The sequence below is a fragment of the Protopterus annectens genome, chromosome 12.part0 (assembly GCF_019279795.1).
Source record: "Protopterus annectens isolate FY-2018-M chromosome 12.part0, PAN1.0, whole genome shotgun sequence".
In the NCBI taxonomy this organism is placed as follows: Eukaryota; Metazoa; Chordata; order Ceratodontiformes; family Protopteridae; genus Protopterus; species Protopterus annectens.
In genome coordinates, this window is record NC_056746.1 from 207,629,042 (window position 1) to 207,650,765 (window position 21,724).

General features: G+C 34.9%; 1 protein-coding gene across 1 annotated transcript in view; it reads right to left on the reverse strand.

Annotated features, from left to right (window-relative positions):
- Nucleotides 1–21,724, reverse strand: part of ABCA3 (ATP binding cassette subfamily A member 3) — a gene marked incomplete in the record, with an annotated part of 1,818,321 nt that overhangs the window by 1,239,025 nt on the left and 557,572 nt on the right. Inside the window, 1 exon segment of the mRNA XM_044089258.1 lies at nucleotides 17,856–18,002. Within this exon segment, the coding sequence (XP_043945193.1) occupies nucleotides 17,856–18,002 (147 nt within the window).

Here is a 21,724-nt window from a genome sequence, read left to right on the forward strand (position 1 = left end):
TCCCTGATGACTTTTTCTGTGCTCAGTGGATTGTCACCTATATGGTAGCTAGGGGTAACCTTGTTTTCCCGAAGGGTATGACTATGCATTTTTTGGCGTTTAACTTCAGGCCATGGCTCTGGCACCAGTTATCCGTTTCTGTGAGGCCCTTCTGGAGGATATCTGTGTCAGATGTGTTTCGACTATGGCCCAGTTTGCAGTCATCTGCAAACTTTGTCAGCCATAACCCTCCTGTGTTTGCTTGTACTTCAGAAAAGTAGATGCCGAACAAGAGTGGACCCAGGACTGAGCCCTGTGGGACACCACTTGTGACAGGCTTTGAGTCTGACATGGCTCCAGCAACTCTGACCCTGTGGGTTCTGTCGCTTAGCCAGTTTGCAACCCATCTTGTGATGTATGGGTTTACATTCAAGCTGATGAGTTTTTCGATGATACCTGAGTGGGGTATTGTGTCAAAGGCCTTTGCCAGGTCGAGGTAGGCTGTATGGACTGCCTTTCCCTCATCAATGGCCTTGGTGACTGTCTCGAAAAAGTCAACCAAGTTTAAGAGGCAGGATCTGCCTTTGACAAAGCCAAACTGGGTTGGATCCAAAGTCTGCAAGTTACCTATGTCTTTATTTATGAGTTCCATTATGATCCTCTCCATGGCTTTGCAGATAAGGCTTGTCAAGCTAATGGGGCGGTAATTTCCAGGTTCTGTGGAGGCACCACCCTTATGAAGTGGGACCACAGTCGCCGTGCGCCACTCCTTGGGTACGTATCCTGAGGTGAGGCTAAGATTAAACAGCTGTCCTAACTGTGGGTTTAATTCCTCGTTGAGTTCATGAAGCACACAGCCGGGGACACCATCCGGTCCCATGGATGCTGTGTTTTTTGCCTTAGTGAGGGCAGTTCTCACCTGGGCGTTGGAGATGTTTGGAGGCTACAATCCTCTGGAATAGATATCTCTCCTTTTGGGGGGGGGGGGGGGAGAAGTTTGCACTGAACCTGTCAGCCAGTATGTTAGCAATGTGTGTAGGTTCAGTAATTTTCACATCATTTTGAACTAATTCTGAGCATATCTGGGAGTTTCCTCCTAGGTTTCTAACATAGCTAAAGAAGGCCTTATGATTGTCTTTAGAGTCCTTGGCGATTTGTCTCTCAAAATTTGCCTTTGATGATTTTATGAGAGCTCTTAGTTTTTTACTTATAATGATCAAAGGTGTCTTACCTTTCAAGGATTTTGCTCTATCTTGTAGTAGCTTCCTCCTTTTGTTGTAGAGCTTGTTTATGGCTGGGGTCCACCAGACTGGACGCTTGCCTTTGGTACAGAGAGTCTTAGTTTTGTTTGGGATTGCCTGATCCATGCAGTCCTGTAGGTGCTGGTAGAAGGCATTTGTAAGTGATTCAGCGGTTTGAGTAATGTTTACCACTGGCTCAGGGGCCTTAAAGGAGACCACACTAGTTTTTAGAAGTGTGAAATCGGCTTTTGAGAAGTTTTTCACGGTGGTCTTTTTTGCTTCAGGTGGGGGCGGGATGAGGACCTCCAGCGAGATTAGTTTATGATCTGATCTCACCAGTGAGGGGTATACTTCCGGTGTTGAACATTTTGATCCCATGTTCATGATGATGAGATCAAGTATGTTTTCACCTCTTGTGGGGATGGTGACTAGTTGTTCCATGGCATTTGAGTTTATGAACTCCAGGAATCTTTGGGTTAGAGTGTTCGGGCTTGAGTCCCAGTCTATATTAGGGTAGTTGAAGTCACCGAGTATGATGGTGTTTGGAGATACATTTATCCCCTCCAATGTTTTCAGGAAGGCCATGTGAGGTTCCTGAGTTTGAGAGGGTGGCCTGTAACATGCTACAAATTGCAGAGCAGTCTTGCCTATGGTTAATTGCACCTGGATGGTCTCCGATGCATCGTGCGTTGCCACCAACCTTGAGGTGTGGGTGTCCTTTATGAATATGGACACCCCCCCTCCTTTCTTGGTGTTGTCCGGATTTTGGGGCCGGAACGCATGATATGAGGTGAAACCTGTTAGTGCTGGGGTGCTCTCAGGAGCCTTGAACCAGGTTTCTGTCACAGCACAGACATCGATGTTCTCCATATTGAGAAGGGCCTCGAGTGCGTGCATCTTGAGATTGAGACTTCTGGCATTGAGCAGCATTACCCTTAGTTTTTTTTGTTACAGAACATCCTTTTGTGATGTTATGACAAGATGAGATAGTTGGGAATTTACTAAAATATTAAGTTGAGCAAGCAGATAAAGAAAGGTGGGTAAGAATTATTCAAAATATTAGAAGACTGGATGGTGGAAATTTTTATTTATGGACATCAGCAATAAGAAAATAACAATTAAAATGTTTTGGCCTTGCTGATTCTTTATTTTGATTAAGCTTATACATTAACCAAGAGATCAAATGTGGAAAAATATAAAAAGGATATTCAGGATTTTTTACTGGATAACATAAGTGAAAGAATGCAATAGGAAAAACTAATATTAACAAAATAAGGTAGTTTGGGACTTCCAGATTTGGAGGCATACTATAAAGCCATGCAGCTTAGAATACCACATTTAATTCACAACTTAAAATATATGTCCACATGAAAGCACATGATCAGTATAATGAGTCACGAAGCAATGACACAATTCCATGTAGGTATTTGGGTGGATTTAGGAAAGGAATTTAAAAAGCATTATGTACAGCCTTATATGCATATAATTATTAAGCAAGTAGTTACTTTAAAAGCAGTCAGACCTTGGAAAACTCTACCACCAATGGGCTACACTATACATAGTAAGACACAGAAAAAAATTTAATGAACATTTGAGAAGGAAAAAAAAAGATTTTGGGAGCTGATGCTAAAAGGGGATGAAGTTAAGCTGTGATGAAGCTAGACAAACGTACTTTTTTTAACTCAGATAAACTTGAATATACACAACTTATTTTGGGGTTAAAGGAAGATGTGTGGAGGCTGAACAGTAAATTTGTTAAACCAGAAATAGTAGATTTTATAACTTAAGCCAGAAATGGAATGGTAGATTGTTAACAAGTACAGCATATAAGGTATTAGCTTTGAGAACCCAATAAAGTACAAAATTTAAAAATAGCACAGACCTCACTGTTAAATAAAGATATTACAGATGAGCAGTGAAGAAAAATGTGTCTTATCCCTAGACATGCAAATAAATAAATACATTTTTTTCTGCATGGAAATGTCTGCACCAATATTGGCTAGACAGAGGGACCAAGCTAGTAAAGATGTGCAGTAGGTAAGGGTGATAAAGAATAATGAGGGAAACTTACTCACAAGCGAGAAGAGTGTGTTGAGCAGATGGAAAGAATACTTTGAGGGCCTGATGAATGAAGAGAATGAGAGGGAGAGAAGGTTGGATGATGTGCGGATAGTGAATCATGAAGTGCAGTGGATTAGCAAGGAGGAAGTAAGGATAGCTATGAAGAGGATGAAGAACGGAAGGGCTGTTGGTCCAGATGACATACCTGTGGAAGCATGGAGGTGTTTAGGTGAAATGGCAGTGGAGTTTTTAACTAGATTGTTTAATGAAATCTTGGAAAGTGAGAGGATGCCTGAGGAATGGAGAAAAAGTGTTTTGGTACTGATTTTTAAGAATAAGGGTGATGTGCAGAGCTGTAGTATCTACATAGGGATTAAATTGATCAGTCACAGCATGAAGTTATGGGAAAGAGTAGTGGAAGCTAGGTTAAGAAGGGAGATGATGATTAGTGATCAGCAGTATGGTTTCATGCCAGGAAAGAGCACTACAGATGCGATGTTTGCTTTGAGAGTGTTGACAGAGAAGTACAGAGAATGTCAGGAGTTGGATTGTGTCTTTGTGGATTTAGAGAAAGCATATGACAGGGTGCCTAGAGAGGAGTTGTGGTATTGTATGAGGAAGTCGGGAGTGTCAGAGAAGTATGTAAGAGTGGTACAGGATATGTACGAGGGTAGTGTGACAGCGGTGAGGTCTGCGGTGGGAGTGACGGATGCGTTTAAGGTGGAGGTGGGATTACATCAAGGTTCAGCTCTGAGCCCTTTCTTATTTGTAATGGTGATGGACAGGTTGACAGATGAGATCAGACGGGAGTCCCCGTGGACTATGATGTTTGCAGATGACATTGTGATCTGTAGTGAGAGTAGGGAACAGGTGCAGGAGACCCTGGAGAGGTGGAGATATGCTCTAGAGAGAAGAGGAATGAAGGTCAGCAGGACTAAGACAGAATACATGTGTGTGAATGACAGGGAGGATAGAGGAATGGTGAGGATGCAGGGAGTAGAAGTGGCGAAGGTGGATGAGTTTAAATACTTGGGATCAACAGTTCAGAGTAATGGTGAGTGTGGAAGGGAGGTGAAGAAGAGAGTACAGGCAGGATGGAGTGGGCAGAGAAGAGTGTCAGGAGTGATTTGTGACAGACGAGTACCAGTAAGAGTGAAAGTGAAGGTCTACAAGAGGGTAGTGAGACCAGCTATGTTATATGGGTTGGAGACAGTGGCACTGACAAAAAGTCAGGAGTCAGAGCTTGACGTGGCAGAGTTGAAGATGTTAAGATTTGCACTGGGTGTGACGAGGATGGACAGGATTAGGAATAAGTATATTAGAGGGTCAGCCCAGGTTGGAAGGTTTGGAGACAAAGCCAGAGAGGCAAGATTACGTTGGTTTGGACATGTGCTGAGGAGAGATGCAGAGTATATTGGGAAAAAGATGCTAAGGATGAACCTGCCAGTTAACAGAAAAAGAGGAAGGCCTAAGATAATGTTTATGGATGTGGTGAGAGAGGACATGCAGGTGGCTGGTGTGACAGAGCAAGATGCAGAGGACAGGAAGAAATGGAAACAGTTGATCTACTGTGGCGACCCCTGACGGGAACAGCCGAAAGAAGAGGAAGAAAAAGGCGAGGCTTGAAAATATGTTCCCACAGAGAAGAGGCATCTGTTAGACGATGTGATGGTTAATAAAAAGGTTCTGGAGATCCTACATTTTATGAATGTACACAGTTGCTTCAGTACAGAAACAAACCCTACAATATGGGCAAAATTGAAAAATGAGTTGATGCCAGATGTCATTATGCCAAGTCTTGTACTTGTAAGAGAATTTAACCTCAGTATTAAAGATGCAGTTTGTTGAATTGGTGTAAAATAACCTACTACAGACTTGTAACATTGTTAATGTTAGTGTTTATATGGGCTAAAAAGCAATAACTAGAAAATGGAAAACTAATAAGACAAAGATGATTACAGAGATTAAAATATGGAATTGAGAAACAAGATATCAGAGAAACAACTTCCTAGTTAAAAAAAAAGGATGGAGATGTGTGGATTTCTGTAATGAAAATTGAGCTTCATCCAGAAAAGGCTTGCATGAAGACAGCTAAAGCAGCATGATGTACTAGAGCTTCTTCAGGTCCAAATAACCATCAGAAAAGACCCATATTATGGAATGGGCTAGTTCTTCATTAAAGAGATTGGCAACTGAAGCTTCCTGGAAGACTTCAGAGAAGAAGAGACTAAAAAACAAATGATTTGTTATATGTTTTTTTTCTCTCTCATCATTTTAGTTCATTATTAATCTTTTTGAATATAGTTCCTGCATTTCTAGAAAGCCACAAATATTTTGGAAAAGATTTAATCAAAGTTATTCTCTATGTGCAAAGAAATGTTTTGTTTCATAACCAGTCAAAATGCCTGAGGATTTAATGGCAGGCTGTGACTCGATTTGTTTTCTTTCTGAAAAAGTAAGGTTAGTAATTTGATACATTTTTTTATCTTTACCTTTTTTTCCTTCTTCTTTTATAATTTTCTTATTTTAAACAATGACATTCTATCTAGATTATGTAGGGGGTAAAGGGTGGGGGAGGGCAGTGAGAGAACAGTAATGAAAATATCATTAATAGAATAATAACATATTTATTTCTTGTAAAAGTTTATAAGTTCTTCAAATGCTATTTCTAATTATACTTTCTTGATTATACTGCTTATGCTTGTTTGTAAATAATCTGTCATGCTTTAACTAATAATAATCAGAACTAAATAAGAGTAAATAATATGTTTTATTTTAACTCTATTAATATAAACAGTAAGTAACATTCCATTGTATATACTTCTTACAGCTTTCTCTTACATTTTTTATTTCTGCCTCACTCCCTTTTATTTTCTACTCTCTTTTTCTTTTCTTTATTAATATATAGAAATGCTTTTGACTGTGTGGGCACAGTGAATAATAGGATTTGTATGAAAATTGAGTTGGGAGAAGAATGCTGAGTTTTATTGCTTGTTGGTAATTTTGAGTTTAATTTCACTTGCATAGAGGCTGTGATGATCTGTGGAATACATTGTGGAGGTTCTGTCATGTTTAGATGCATTTACACTGCTAAATGAATGTTTGTCATTAGTTTTTAATAAGTTTCCCGCCAAAATGTTAAGAGAGACAATTTGGGATGTGGGCTGTCTTATGCACAATGTCCTTGAGTTACCTCAGAATCTTCAAATCACAGAATTCTCACAGAGAAACTGAAAGCAGTTAGTATAAACATTGACAAGGTTATCACACTGACACACCACAGATTCAGGAAAAATACTCTGTTCATAAAATATGTCAGTTATAATGAGTTTAAATGATGTAGTTTCTTGTAGTAAGTAAATGTCTTATTTTAGAAGGCATAAAAAATGAAACATTTATTTAAATGTTTTTGAAAATCTACTTAACAGCAGCATAATAATCTGTGTTAAAAATTTGTGTTCCAAACATATACTTTACTACAACTCATTTAATTCATCTGATTGACAAACATAAATAATCTTATAACTCTATTCTGGAAGAAATGTCATGTGATATATTTTAAAGCAGTAGGTTAGCATGATTGTAAAATCTGGTTACCAATATGTGTTTGCTGTGCATTATTTTGTATAAAGCAGACAGATTTATTCTAGGGACAGCAAGTAGGATAATGCTCTACAAAGACACAACTCAGTGAGATCAGATATATATATATATATATATATATATATATATATATATATATATATATATATATATATATATATATGTGTGTGTGTGTGTGTGTGTGTGTGTGTGTGTGTGTGTATGTGTGTATGTATGTGTGTGTGTGTGTGAGTGTGATGGTTTTTTTTCTGAGAATCTGCATAACTATCTAATATGATTTATAATAATTTCTATGAATACAATATTTTACTCTATTGACAAAATTAATGTTTGCCACAAGTTTTAATAAGTTTCCCGCCAAAATGTTAAGGGAGACAATTTGGGATGTGGGCTGTCTCATGCATAGTGTCCATGAGTTTCCTCAGAAGCTTCACTCACAGAATTTTCACAGAGAAACTGAAAGCAGTTAGTATAAACATTGACAAGGTTATCACACTGACACACCACAGATTCAGGAAAAATACTCTATTCATAAAATATATCAGTTATGATGAGTTTAGATGATGTAGTTTCTTGTAGCAAGTAAATATCTTATTTTAGAAGGCATAGAAAATGAAACATTTATTTAAATGTTTTTGAAAATCTACTTAACAGTAGCATAATAATCTGTGTTAAAAACTTGTGTCCAAAACATATACTTTACTATAACTCATTTAATTCATCTGATTGACAAACATAAATAATCTTATAACTCTATTCTGGAAGAAATGTCATGTGATATATTTTAAAGCAGTAGGTTAGCATGATTGTAAAATCTGGTTACTAATATGTGTTTGCTGTGCATTATTTTGTATAAAGCAGACAGATTTATTCTAGGGACAGCAAGTAGGATTGTGCTCTATAAAGACACAACTCAGTGAGATCAGATATATATATATATATGTGTATGTGTGTGTGTGTGTGTGTGTGTGTGTGTGTGTGTGTATGTATGTATGTGTATGTGTATATGTATGTATGTGTGTGTGTGTGTGGGTATGTGTGTGTGTGTGTGTGTATGTATGTGTGTGTGTCTGTGTTTGTGTGTGTGATGGCTTTTTTTTTTTTTTTTTTTTTAGGTAATAACGCAGGTGTTTCTGAGAATCTGCATAACTATGCAATATGATTTATAATAATTTTTATGAATACAATATTTTACTCTATTGACAATAATGAGTTTAAGTAAATGCTCATATACAAACAATTCAAGATTTTTTTGGAAGCTGTTGATAGAATTCACATGACAGAAAATAGATGCATCTTAATGCATGTAATGTCTGAATCATATTAGCCAAAGTTTTTGATTTAAATGAATGTTAGAACATAATTTTCTCTCCTCTTGATTTCTAACATTAAGATTATTTGAATGCTATTAGAATACAAGTGTTATATATTACATAGATCTATATAATAGTATGAACAGTTTTTTAAAAAAAAAAAGTTTATTTTAGTTTATATGATGTTGTTTTACCAAATGTGTAGTTTTGTCTTGATAGATAATTGAATTGAAAACTGTTAACCTCAGTTAAATATAACTAGTATTAAATTGATAAGGTGGTAGCTGAGGTACTGCTGCTTAGGGTAGGGGGTTAACTTGAGTAGTAAATACTGCTCTAAGTTGGAGTTTTCAACTCCAGGCGGATGCAAGGTTTAATCCTTACATTATTTTCACTTGTTCATTGTTATATGTATATAGTTTTGACATCCACAATATATTTTGTACACTCATTGTCACTACAAACAAAATTGAATCCTATACAAAATCCCATAAGAGATTTAATAAATACAGCTATATTTAAAGGTACACCTAAAAGAGGAGATGTAACATTATTTATCTTGTTATTTGTTATTTCGATCATAAGATTCTTGAGTTTTAAAAATGCCAAATGACATCTTTAAAAGGAATTTCTTTAAACATTAATGGATTGAATAATCCGTGTAAAAGGGCAAGCCTAATAAGATACATTAATCTACACAAGGCCAATCTAGTCTTCCTGCAAGAAACCCATCTCTTGAAAAAAGATATTGATAAACTAGCCACTAATAAGTATACAGTATTGGTTAGTTCAGAGCACACTCAGAAAAAAGAGGAGTGGCTATTTTATGGAATAAAAGTATGCCCATTCCTAAAACCATTAAGTCTTATCAGGATGACAAAGGAATGTTTTGTATGGTTACAATACAAATTAATGGGAAGACTTACACTTTAATTAATGTATATTGGATACCTGGAATTGGTATTAATACAGTGAAACATCATATTGATAAGATCATATCATTCTCTATAGGGGATATTATTTTAGCTGGTGATTTTAATTGTATACTACATGAAAGTGATACTACCACTATAAAGAAAAGAAGAATTACATCTAATGCAAAACATTTAAATGATTTTGCTAATTCTTATCATTTGAATGATATTAATAATCAGATAGAGTCAAAATCATTACCATACACCTTTTTTTCTAACAGATACAAAACTTATTCAAAAATAGATAGGGTCTTTATTTCTAACCAGATGGTAACAGATTTAATTAATTGCAAAATCATTTCATGTCCTATATCTGATCATAACTCAATTGTTTTTGAATTCATGATAAAAAATACTCATAATGTTCAGATCAAAAGGATACCAGCATACTTAACTCAGCTAAAAGACTATAAAGAATATATACTTTCAGAAGTACAACATTTTCTAGACATAAATAATACTCCTGAAGTCTCCATTGTCTATGTTTGGGATGCCTTAAAATCATATCTATATGGACAAAGTATCAGATGGTATAATAACAAAAGGAAATCTTGGGATAAGGAATTGTTAGATATTCAAAGTAAACTAGACTCATAAACATAATAATAAAGAAAATATTATGGACAAGAAAGTTATTGAAGAAATAAACAAACTAAATGAGAAATACAAAGAAATTTTAACTCATAAAGTTAAAATAACTTTAGAGAATACAAGTTTTGTCTTATTCAATAAGCCCCAAATACTTACATAGACTTAAAAATAAAACAAAAGATTGAATAAACAAAACCATATCAAAGAAATCTTTTCTCTAAGGAAAAGAAGAATGTTTCTAGTATACCAGAAATACTGGGCTAATTTAGAAATCACTTTCACAAGATTAACCATAACAACATTAACATGGAACCTAAAGATAAAATAAAGGAGTTTATAACCACAAACATGAATAAAAGCTTAATAAACAACAGATTAAACTATTGGACAAGAGTATTTCATATACAGAAGTTATTACACAAATAAATAAGCTTAAATCAAACAAAGCACCGGGTAATGATGGTATTATACCAGAGATATATAAAATCCTTTCTAAAACTACATATTCATTAATACATAAGGTTTTATTCTGGCCCAAACTGAGTTAATAACCCCCATCTTGGCAATATACATTTATTTCACCAATTTTAAAACCTAATAAAGATCCAACTAGATGTTCTTCATATCGACCCATCTCATTACTTAATGTTGATTATAAAATGTTTATGAGTATTTTTGCTGATAGATTGAAGACAATTATCCCGCATTATAGACATAGATCAGACGGGCTTCATTGTAAATAGAAATACTTTTGATAATATAAGAAGAACTTTAACATTAATTGATTTTGCAAATAGGAAAAAGAAAGATTTAACACTTATTAGTCTTGATATAGGTTCAGCATTTGATTCAGTAAGTTGGGACTATCTGTTTACCTTACTGAAATGCACAAATTTCTCTGATGCATTTGTAAATTTAATTGAGCATTTATACAAAGGAACGCTGGCTTATATTAAGGTAGGAACATATGTTTCACAAAAATACCCATTCTTAAAGGTACAAAGCAAGGATGTCCACTTTCTCCACTATTATTCACTTTAGTAATGGAGCCTTGGGCTAATTTGATTAGAAACAGTACTGACATAGAGGGTTTTGAAATAGAAGAAAATACAACATCAAAAATTCAACTTTTGCAGATGATGTTCTAATTACATCAGCAGGATCTAATTCTTCTATGCAGTCTTTATTTGATAAAATGATGAATTTTAAAAGTATTTCTGGTTTAATATACAATGAAGAAAAACTAAAATACTACCTATATATATACGAAAAAATACTCTCATTAGTGATTTTACTAAATATGTACCCAACTCAGGTCAGATAACTTATTTAGGTATAATACTATCTAAAGATATTAAATCTATTATATATAATAACTATAATACCTGTTTTCTTAATATACAAAATCTTTTTAATACCTGGAATAATATGTTTTTACTATGGAGGAGAGACTTACAATTATTAAAATGATAATATTCCCCAAGATTTTATACTTAATACAATCAATAATACTTTCACCTACAAAAATAACTATCAAAAAACTGAATACACTAATGTTAAATTTCTTATGGGCACCTAATAGACCTAGGATTGCACTAAAGAAACATACTAATAGCTGGTCTCAAGGGGGTATTTCTTTTCCAGACTTTAATTTGTATATTATCTCTTCTATTATAAAAGTTATTACTTTATTAATAGATCAGTCATATGTCGCAAAATGGAAAGATTATTGGGAGCTAATTAGTATGCACTTCATGAAAATCTCCTTAACACATAAAAATATGATTATAAATAACTCCATGTTGTGGTTGCTAAAGGAATTTTGTACTTCACCTATTACACCTAAACATATGGTCTGTTACCCATTAAATATTATTATTAGTTATCGTAACTTTATATTCATGCACCCTAAGTATAGGGAATGGAATTTTATTGTATTCCCTATAATTTATACTCAGGGTATGCTTATGTCATCTACTTCTGAAGGAGCTCATTTAGCTATAGATAATAATCTAAAGTACTGGTATCAGCTGATATCTGATAATAAAGTCAAAAATCTAGATTTCTTAAAACAAGAATTTGATCTAAGAGAAACTTGCTGGTTAGAGGTTCAGATCTTTAGACAACATCTCATTGATAGAATAGATCTAATGTCTATAAAAGTTAAAGAATCTATTCCAAAACTGATTGATTACTTGATAATAAATTTACAGCATAATGTTTCTGATAAAGGTAAACTTTCATATATACATAAAATTATCAGACAAGAAACTTTTACAATGTAGATTCATACTGGAATTATTTCACCTCTATTAATGGGGACCCACCAACTCAACAAGATAAACAATATATATTGGAATCTGCTTATAGAACTACATCTTCCATTGTCTGGAGACTTTATACATGGAAATTTTACATAGATCTTTTTATACACCTTTGATGATGAATAAAATTAATAATAAAGATAATCTATGTAAGAGATGTAATGTAGAAATTAATGCTGACTGGGCTCATATGTTTTATGACTGCATGAAGTTGAAAGAATACTGGAAGTCAATTAATGAATTTTTGCAGGCTCTTTTTACAGATAATTTCATTATTTCTAAGTCTCTAATATTATTCAACACACCTGTACCTCAATGTGTTAAAAAGATTAAGCTTCCCTTGTTATGGTCTATCCTAGCAGTGGCTAGGAAAATAATAACTAGAAATTGGATTTCAGATACACCTCCTTCGTTCAATGAATTTAAAAACGTTATGAATATAATGTGTCATATGGAAATAAGCACAATTAGAATGAGAACAACTAGAAAAACATCACATTTTATTGTATGGGATAATTTACAAAATTTGGTAAAAAAATTCTAATTTCAATAGCACAGTATTTTAGTTTAATTAATTATTCTGATTGTAGTGGATGTCTTTGTAAATACTTTAGTCGTTTTGTTGAATATTATAATAATACCTATTTTTAATTATTTGTATAAAATTGTTATGATATTTCTCTTATATGTTAAAACAATAAACTTGTTTTGAAAAAAAAAAGAAAAGAACCATATTAGCTAGCTACAGAACTATCTCTGTAACGCAAAAACATTACAACATACCTACACAAAAACTAGAATCACTCACTATTAAACCCAATGCCATCTTCCCAGGTGAGCTAAACTATCCAATTATAGACTATGAATCCTATACAACCACTAGTGCACAAGCACTGGGATTCCTGGACTTTGTCAATACAAACATCTGGAGCAATTGGAGTACCCACTACAGGGAATACCATCTTGGATCTTGTCCTTACTAATATGTGAGAATTTTGAACTATCCCTTGGGAATCCTCATCACTTATTAAGTCTGACCATTAAGCAGTCTCCTTCAAAGTAAAACTGAAACCAAAGATCCCTTCCACCCATGGTATATTTAGAAATTTCTTTAAGCCAAACTACCTACTCTCCTAAGTGATGCATTGACAAGTTTTAAATCCCCATCAAACTCAGGTAACTCCACTGAATACGCAGAAACACACACCACCACACTATACCCACATGTAAGCAGCTGTATAGATGTAGCTATACCCTGAAGGAACAAGTTGAAGGGCAAACCCCAGAAAGAAACTTGCATAGTAGAACCATAACATCAACAAGCTTTACAATAAAAGGTAAATTTTGACCAAAAGTTAGAACAGTAATTCCAAGAATGTTAGAGCCCTTGTCATTGAAATGAACAAAACTCAGTAGCTTAATAAAAATCAACAAAGGCCAAATTTTAGGCTAAAATAGCTATCCAAGGCAAAACCATCACTGGGCCTTTTCTAGTTATGTTGGTAATCTGAAAAGCACAATGCAGTAATATGCTGAGCTGATTTTGAACAAAGTTACCTACCCCTAGAGCTGAAGATATAGCACTGGCTGATAAATTTAGTTTTAACTAGACCCATCTCAGTATGGATTCTTCAAAGTCAGGTTATGCTTACTCAACCTGGGAGATTTTTTTGAAAAGGTTACCAAAGCAATGGATCAAGGCAAAATAGAATGCACTGCATACCTTGACATGGCCAAAACATATGACCATTCTTCACTCAGGCATAGTAGAAAAGTTAAACTTGGAATAAACTCCTATGTCACCCGCTAGATTGCCAACTGACTCTCAAGATTGGATGCAGGACATCAAAATAGGAGAAATTACTTTCAGAGAGAGACCAGTCACTAGTGGAGTCCACCAGGGTTCTGTTCTGGGACCTCTACTGTTTATCTACTTTTCTGAAGTAAAATGCAATACCAAAGGGCTTTGGCTGACTTAAGTTTGCAGTTTACTGCAAGCTAGCAGTGGTTACTGAATCTCCAAATGACTTAGCCATCCTGCAGGAAGGTTTGGCTCAAATAAATAACTGGTGCCAAAATCATGGACTGAAACAAAATGCAAAAAAATACATTACTGTATAATTTGGAACTCATCTATATCCCCAAGAGTGGACCCAGTTTGGGATTTGGGAACTTATGTGGCAGTAACTAAATGTTTGACCACCATGTGTCCACTGTTTTAAGAACGTCTTTCTATATTGCACAGGTTATAAGGAGAGGATTGTGTCTAGATCTAGGGATGTCATTGTCACCATTTACTCAGCCATCATTAGGTCAATCATTCAGTAATGCCCTCTTTGGCATGCATCTGTTCAAACACATGCAACAACTGGAAAGTCTACAGAGACACCTTACTAACTGGAAGCCCACAGAGACACCTTACTAAAAGGCCTAATCAGCATACCCTATATACAGACAGACTCAAAGCCTTGTCACTACTCAGTATCCTAAAGACTGCCAAGAGGCTGCCTGTTATCTGGCCTATAAGGGATCCTCTGACCTAGTACTGACAGATTTACAGCAATAAGCAAGTCAAATGGCATCAGAAATACTCAGTCTATGGATCTAAACCTCTTCTGCAGCAATCAACGTAACAGTTTGGAGGGACACATATATTGCAGAAGCTACTGAACAGACTCCCCATTCACATAAAACAAAGTTCTTCCCTGTCCATATTCAAGTGCAACTTGGATCTATGGCTAGAAAACAGGAAATACACCTTAGGACTGCCCCATGTACTTCTAATAGACAAGGTTGCAATCAAATTATCCATGGTACGATACCAGTTATTCTCATTAGGGGTAACACATAATCTTCGACCATGGGATAGGTAAGGCCAATCTCTAACCAAATGGGATAGTTTAATTTGAGCACAAAAAGGGAAACTGGTTAGGCTTAAAATGGCCTGCTAGGGGAGCTAGCCTAGTACTTACCTATGAACCTAGAAGACCACAACTGACATGAAACAGACCACCTAAAATGCACATCTGCTTACTAAAGCAGACTGTAATGCAAGGTATGAAACCACCGCTCCAAACACTGAATTAGATAATATGGAAATTAGTTAATTCTTGAGCTCAGATTACACTGTAAATAGTTAACTTATGTAATCAAACCAGGAGTTTTGAAAAAGCAGTCGCCAACCACGAAGTAGTAATCCACAAAGTTTTACATAAAACCCAACAATCACAGAATCTAGAATTAAAGATGTATTGTTTCTCCCACCAGGCTAAAATGATGTTAGCATAGGTTGGTGCACAATTAGTGCCCCATGGCTACCCCCCTTACCTGATGAAAATATTCGCAACCGTAATAAATGAAATTATTTTTCAAACCCATGTCCATCAGATTTAAAATAACCTGCAAATCATCACTAGAAATTCTAGTTTTATCCACCAAAGCGGCTTCAAACCAAGCTAACCCCCTCTTCTTGAGGAATAACGGTGAATAGATCGTTAATATCCACTGTTACGAAAATGTTGTCATAAATCATATTCATATCTATACCTTGAAGGAATTCCCATGAATCCTTCAGTATAGTTTTCTCCGTATTCCAAAGTTAACTTATGCACTTAATTATTTTTGTCTAAGAGTAATGTTAAGTTAAATTTGATGAACTAGACAGACTAGATAGAATAGATTCTTCTGAAATATGGATTATATAGTTAATAATGGCAAGTTATTGTAAGTTAAATATAAACACGGACTGACATGAGGCTAGTTTATCAGTAACATACTGTATAATGATAAAATAGTGCACCATGAATGGGGATTGCACACAAATAAAAATGAAGATTTAGAAATAGATAATGTATTGCTCTCCAATACCTGCTCAAATTGGAGTTAACATTTACTGACATTTGCTGGGTCAACCCATTTTCAGTGACTCTCAGGAACAAAAGCTCTAAAATGCATCAATAATACAGTAATAAAAAATACAAAGGAGTTACATGATTGATGACATAAGTTTGATGCACTCAGAAGCATTGAAAATATGACAATTTGCTCAAACAATAATACAGATAAGTTGGACTCTTAACAGTTTACCAACTGAGCACTCCTTTTAAGTTCAGTTAGATTCCCATATTCTGTACATGTAATACCAGTTTCTTATCCTGAAAGCAACCTCTAGCAACGTGCCCATTAATAATATTATGAATGCGTCTATATTATATATATTGTGCATTCAAGCATAAGAGAGTTGAACGTTTTCAAAACATATCCCAAACAGCTCAGACCCACAAGCAAAACATTTATTATTGTGCTTAGACTGTCTGTACACAGAATCCATCACAAAGCAAATAATTCCAAGTTGGGTCTTAACAGATGTTCAAAAGCTGTGTCAATTACACAACCTCCCAAAAAATTCAAACAAAGCAACAGCTGACAGTAACAGAATTCAAGTACACAGACATTTCATGTAAGCCACATACATAACCTAGTTATCAGATCTATTAGGAAGGCAAACTTCCAAGAAACCAGATTTTCATGTATAATTTGCTTTTAAGAATCAAGAGGGTACATGTACAACTGACTGTCACTCCTAAATAAAACACCGTCTCCAGAGCACTTCACTCTAATGTGCAGAAACACATTCAACCAGTTACAAAGTACAAAAAGCATTATTCCTTTCATATACTTAGATTTAAATATAGAAATTCTGCATAAAGGGCAGGTGTACAAGATATTTTTGCATCAGCTTTATACGCTTCCAGTATGGGACACTGTACCCCCTACATCCCCTGTTATTAATTGTATTAATGCCAGGGATGCACTACTTCAAACATTAAGATTTAAGATTAAGGATTTTACTAATTCCTTAATCTCTGAGGCAGTGCAACCTCTGAATTAGTAAATTAAAGGGGTGTGAGAAAACAGGCCCACATCTAAGGATGCAGAGGACTCCCGCTTTAGACTGAAGCATACCTGCTACATAGCTTAATTTTCTAAATAATGCTGACATGAACAATGATTTTCTTCCTAACCAAAAATTAAGTTTACTTAAGAATAAGTGGTATATAATTTAAAATGATAAAACTGGACATTCATAATTAATAAAGAGCATAGCATACACATATGGCAATATCATTGTTCGAGTCTAAACTAACATTTTTATGGTCTAAGGCAGATAAGTGTTTTGTAGTTCTAGTCAATGTATGCTTACACAGTTGTACTTAAAGAAATGTCAAATATGATTTCCCAACTCTTATAAAACAGTAATGTACTACAGAATTCACACATTATCCACATTAATGGAATAACATAACATAATACAATCACACATTAACCATGCATCCAGATATGCCAAATCAGTAGTACAAACAAACCACAGCACTTTACTGCAGCCTTAAAATCATACCGCTCAAGTGTACCTCATTATGAGGAACGTACCTCATTTGGGATCTTAAAAAGTTCTTGTTTCTCAAAGCTCCTCAAAGTTCCACATTGAAAGACTCTGTCACACATTCAAGTGTTAGGAATTTTTTTTTTAAGTGAAATCCATTGTAAATAGAAATGAATCATATTAAATCATTAAAAGATCTTTACAAGTAAAACCAGCATATGTTAACCATCCTATGACCTTCCTAGTTGAAATTGTTAGTAAGCCATTAGTATACGTGTTCCACATTTTGCCCATTTGTTCCACATTATGAGGGCTAGTGTTCCTTATTTTGGACAATAAATGTTGAGAGCTATGCTAAACCTGGTCCTTGGATACAGACAACTTACTTTTGTTAGATGTTTGATTTTGATTCCGGAAACCAAACCAGCAGGCTCTTCCTCTATGAATTCACTCTTTAGTGCTTTCTCAGGATCTTCCTCTTCCTCCTTCTCTTCAAGCAGAATGGTTCGCTGAGTTCCACACCAGTATGAGGGCTGTGGGGAAAAAAAAAAGAGACATCAGCAGACTTGAAAGCTGCATTCCACTAATTGATAAAACAAACATGAGGCAAATGTCAACGTCAATCCCAATAAAGGAGACATTACAATGACTATGTGAAGACGTGTCACAACCAACATTACAATGGACAGAAACATGACTTCACAAATAATGAACAGGAGGGCAGAACAACAACTTCAAAACATTACTACAGCAGCAGGGTAATGTGCAAATGAAAGTTATCAGTATTGTCTACAAGATGAGCATTACTTTTACAGTTATTTACATACACAAATTTCTTATACTTTATGAGAAGAAAGTGTGCAACAACTTATTTGCTCATTTTTCAAGCAGGTACAAAATCCAGTTTCAATTTCAATGCACACTGGCATTTACTGTTTCTGAAAAATGAAGAAAAAAAATCATATTTTGTATTTGTTTTTTCTGTGTCTTCCCCAAATACAACTGCTGACAAAAAAAGTCAAGAATAGTGCTTCCTAATAAATTCAAAGGACTACATTAATTGCTTAAGTTTCCACTAAATATGATGGCTAACATTTAAAGCATTAGGAGCCACAATGCAGAATTTTGAAATATGCAGAGTAAATAACTGAAAATCCAGACTTATACATACCAAGTCTGAGACTGCCATTTTTCCTTGTTTAACATCTTTATTGAATTATCACTTGTGACATAGGCAATCATACATTTATACAAATGAAATCAAACCATTATTACATACTTTCGGTTGCAAACATTATACATCACATACAATCTTCTAAACAATCATGGTCAACTGAAAATTACATAGCTCATTCAATTTCTGCCTTCTCTTAAACCTCAGTCCTTCTCAGAAACATTATTTTGCATGTACTTTTCACACAACTCCATTTTTTTTCTATACAATTTACTCCTACCTTGCTCTACAGATCCCACTTCCAGTTCTTTTACCTTGGTTACTATATTCTCTACTTCTAATATGGTAGGTTTAGACTATGATTTCCATTTCCTAGTTAACTGCTTTTTTGGCAGCCACCAGAATTAAACTTAGCAAGACCTTGCTATGTCAAGGCAATTAATATCCTGTATTACAGCTCAAATTCATTTCTTTAGTTACACCAATTTGCTCAGCCAGTATTTCTTTCACAGTAGTCTGTAGGGAATTTTTACAGTCTGCCAATTCATTACACAACCAAAAAATATGCTCCTAATTACATATTTCCTACCCATCACATCATGAATATTTGCAATCTACCTGTGTAAAAATTCTTTGCAGTAAGTTTGCGGCATAAAAATACCTATGCAAATACTTCCAAGCAAAGATCCTCAACCCTCTAGAATCTGTTGTACATTCTGAAGTCACACACATATCCTCCCAATGTTTCTTTGTGAATTGCTTATCCAATCTCTCTTCCCAATCCTTTCTAACTTCCTCTTATTGATTCCAATAGTTATAATGCAATACTTTATATGCCCTACTAGTTATTACTTTTTAACAGTAGTTTCTGTTCTAGATTTAATTGAAAACTCTACCAGTGCTGGTCTTACACTTAGGATCACCCCATTCCTTTCTCTTTCCCTATACTCTGATATCAATCCTAGAAAGGAAAGGTAGTCTAGAGTCTGCAGTCCAAATGTATTCTTGGCCTCTTCCCATCCTACTACCTTTTTCTCTCATAATTTGCTCCCAATACCTTGGTTCCTTTGCAGTTTTCTCCAGTAAAAATCCAGCTACCTCTTGTCTATTCTCTGTACCCCTTAAATGCAGTAATCCCTTTCAAAAGGATCTCTTTTTTCCACTCATGTTTTGGCTTACATCTTAGAATACTTGCTGCTACTTTATGAATATAATATTCTGTGCGACTACTGTTATTCCCCTTAAGGATTTGCATCCAAAATCCCAGTCTCTCCTTATTTTTTCCAGCTTTGCCCCTCTCCAGTTTCATCACAATCCCTTTTCACTTTCAATTATAGCTTCCTGCATGTGTTATGTACTGCAGCCTTAACAGTGTAGCTCTGAAAATTCCCTTCAAATCAGGTAATCCTACACCACACTTTTCTATTGGAAGGATCAACTTATCCCACTAGACTCTTGGTTTCTTCCCCTCACAGATAAAATCTTTCAATTCTTTATGAATTTCTACCCACAACCTCTCCCTCTGGTTGATATAAATATGCCTGACTTGTATATAAAACTAAAGGGGCTAAACATTTTCACTGCTTGTATCTTGCTATCCATATCCATAAAACAGGGATTCCAGTTTCTCGGTTTTTAATTATCTTTTGTTTAGACTCTTCCCACATATCTTTGCTGCCATAACAAAAGCCTTTTTAATCCATACTCCTAAGTACTTTATTTCATCATGTCCCCATAAATATGGGTATTGTGTGTGGGTTCATAGTTTACGTCTACTGTCTTTGTTTTATCTTCATTGATTTTGTATCATGTTAAGACTTGAAATTGTCTCCTCATTTTCTGCAACACTGAAATGTCATTTTCTGATTTTATCAAGTACAAAGTAACATCTGCAAATAAAGCCAACTTTTCTTGATTAACACACCAATCATCTATTTGTGTTTCTGAGTTGCTTATTTTCTTTGCCAATGGCTTTAAACATAAACCAAATAAAAGGAAAAGAGCATACCACCCCCTGCCTTGTTCCTCTGTTCAAACACAACTTATAAGAAACAACCCATACCACTTTAATTCTTTCCACTGATCCTTCATACATCTTCCTAATTAACCTTATTATTGTATCAGGGAATACAAAATGCTTCCCATGCCTTACTCATAAAATACCAGCTTGCTCTATCAAATGCTTCCTCTTCATCATGACCTATTAACAGCAGTATTTCTTTACATTCTGATTCCCTCTGGATCATTATTGTTCCATTAACAAAACCACACTGATCCATATCTACAAATTCTGGCAACCCCCTTGGCCATTCTTTTAGCTAGTATACGCAAACACTTTACAATCATAGTTTAAAACTGAAATGGGTCTGTATGAAGTTGGGTCTGATGGATCTTCACCATTTTTTTAAATCTTTAGGTAGGCACAACCACCACAGCTTTTTTTCCAAAATGTTGGTGTTTCCCCTACTTTTAAAATACTGTTGAAATCTTCCAGATCCTTCAATTGCTTCCCTTCTAACTTCCAAACTTCCACAGGAATACCATCTGCTCCTGGAGACTTTCCTGAAGAGTGGTTATATATCACCATTTTTGTCTCAACTCCCTTTATTTTAATTACTGTTGTTGAACTTCATCTATCTCTAACCTAGGCATAATAATTACGTCTTCTATAAATATTTTCATTTGTGCTATTTCCACATTTCTAGGCTTTACACAAATTTTCATAAAATGTCCAAAATATCTATAATACCTCTCAGGATTGTTATAGACTCCCCAACTTCAGCAATAAATTTTCTATTTTCTTTTGCCCAATTCATTTTGCTAAAAGTTTTGTCCTGTGAAGTTATTATAAAAAAAATAGTTGCTTAACAATCCTCTCAACTCACACATGTTATCTAGATACTCCCTTATTTTCTCTTTAGGACTCTGCATTTGTGCCTCTACTTGTTCTGTGAGATTCCCCTTATTCTTCTACACTTTAACCTTTGACAACCCCTCTAAGTAAACCATATTACTTCATAATCATCTCTCTGTATTTCTGCATTGTTTTTAAACTCTATTGTCATTTGTCCCACTTACTAG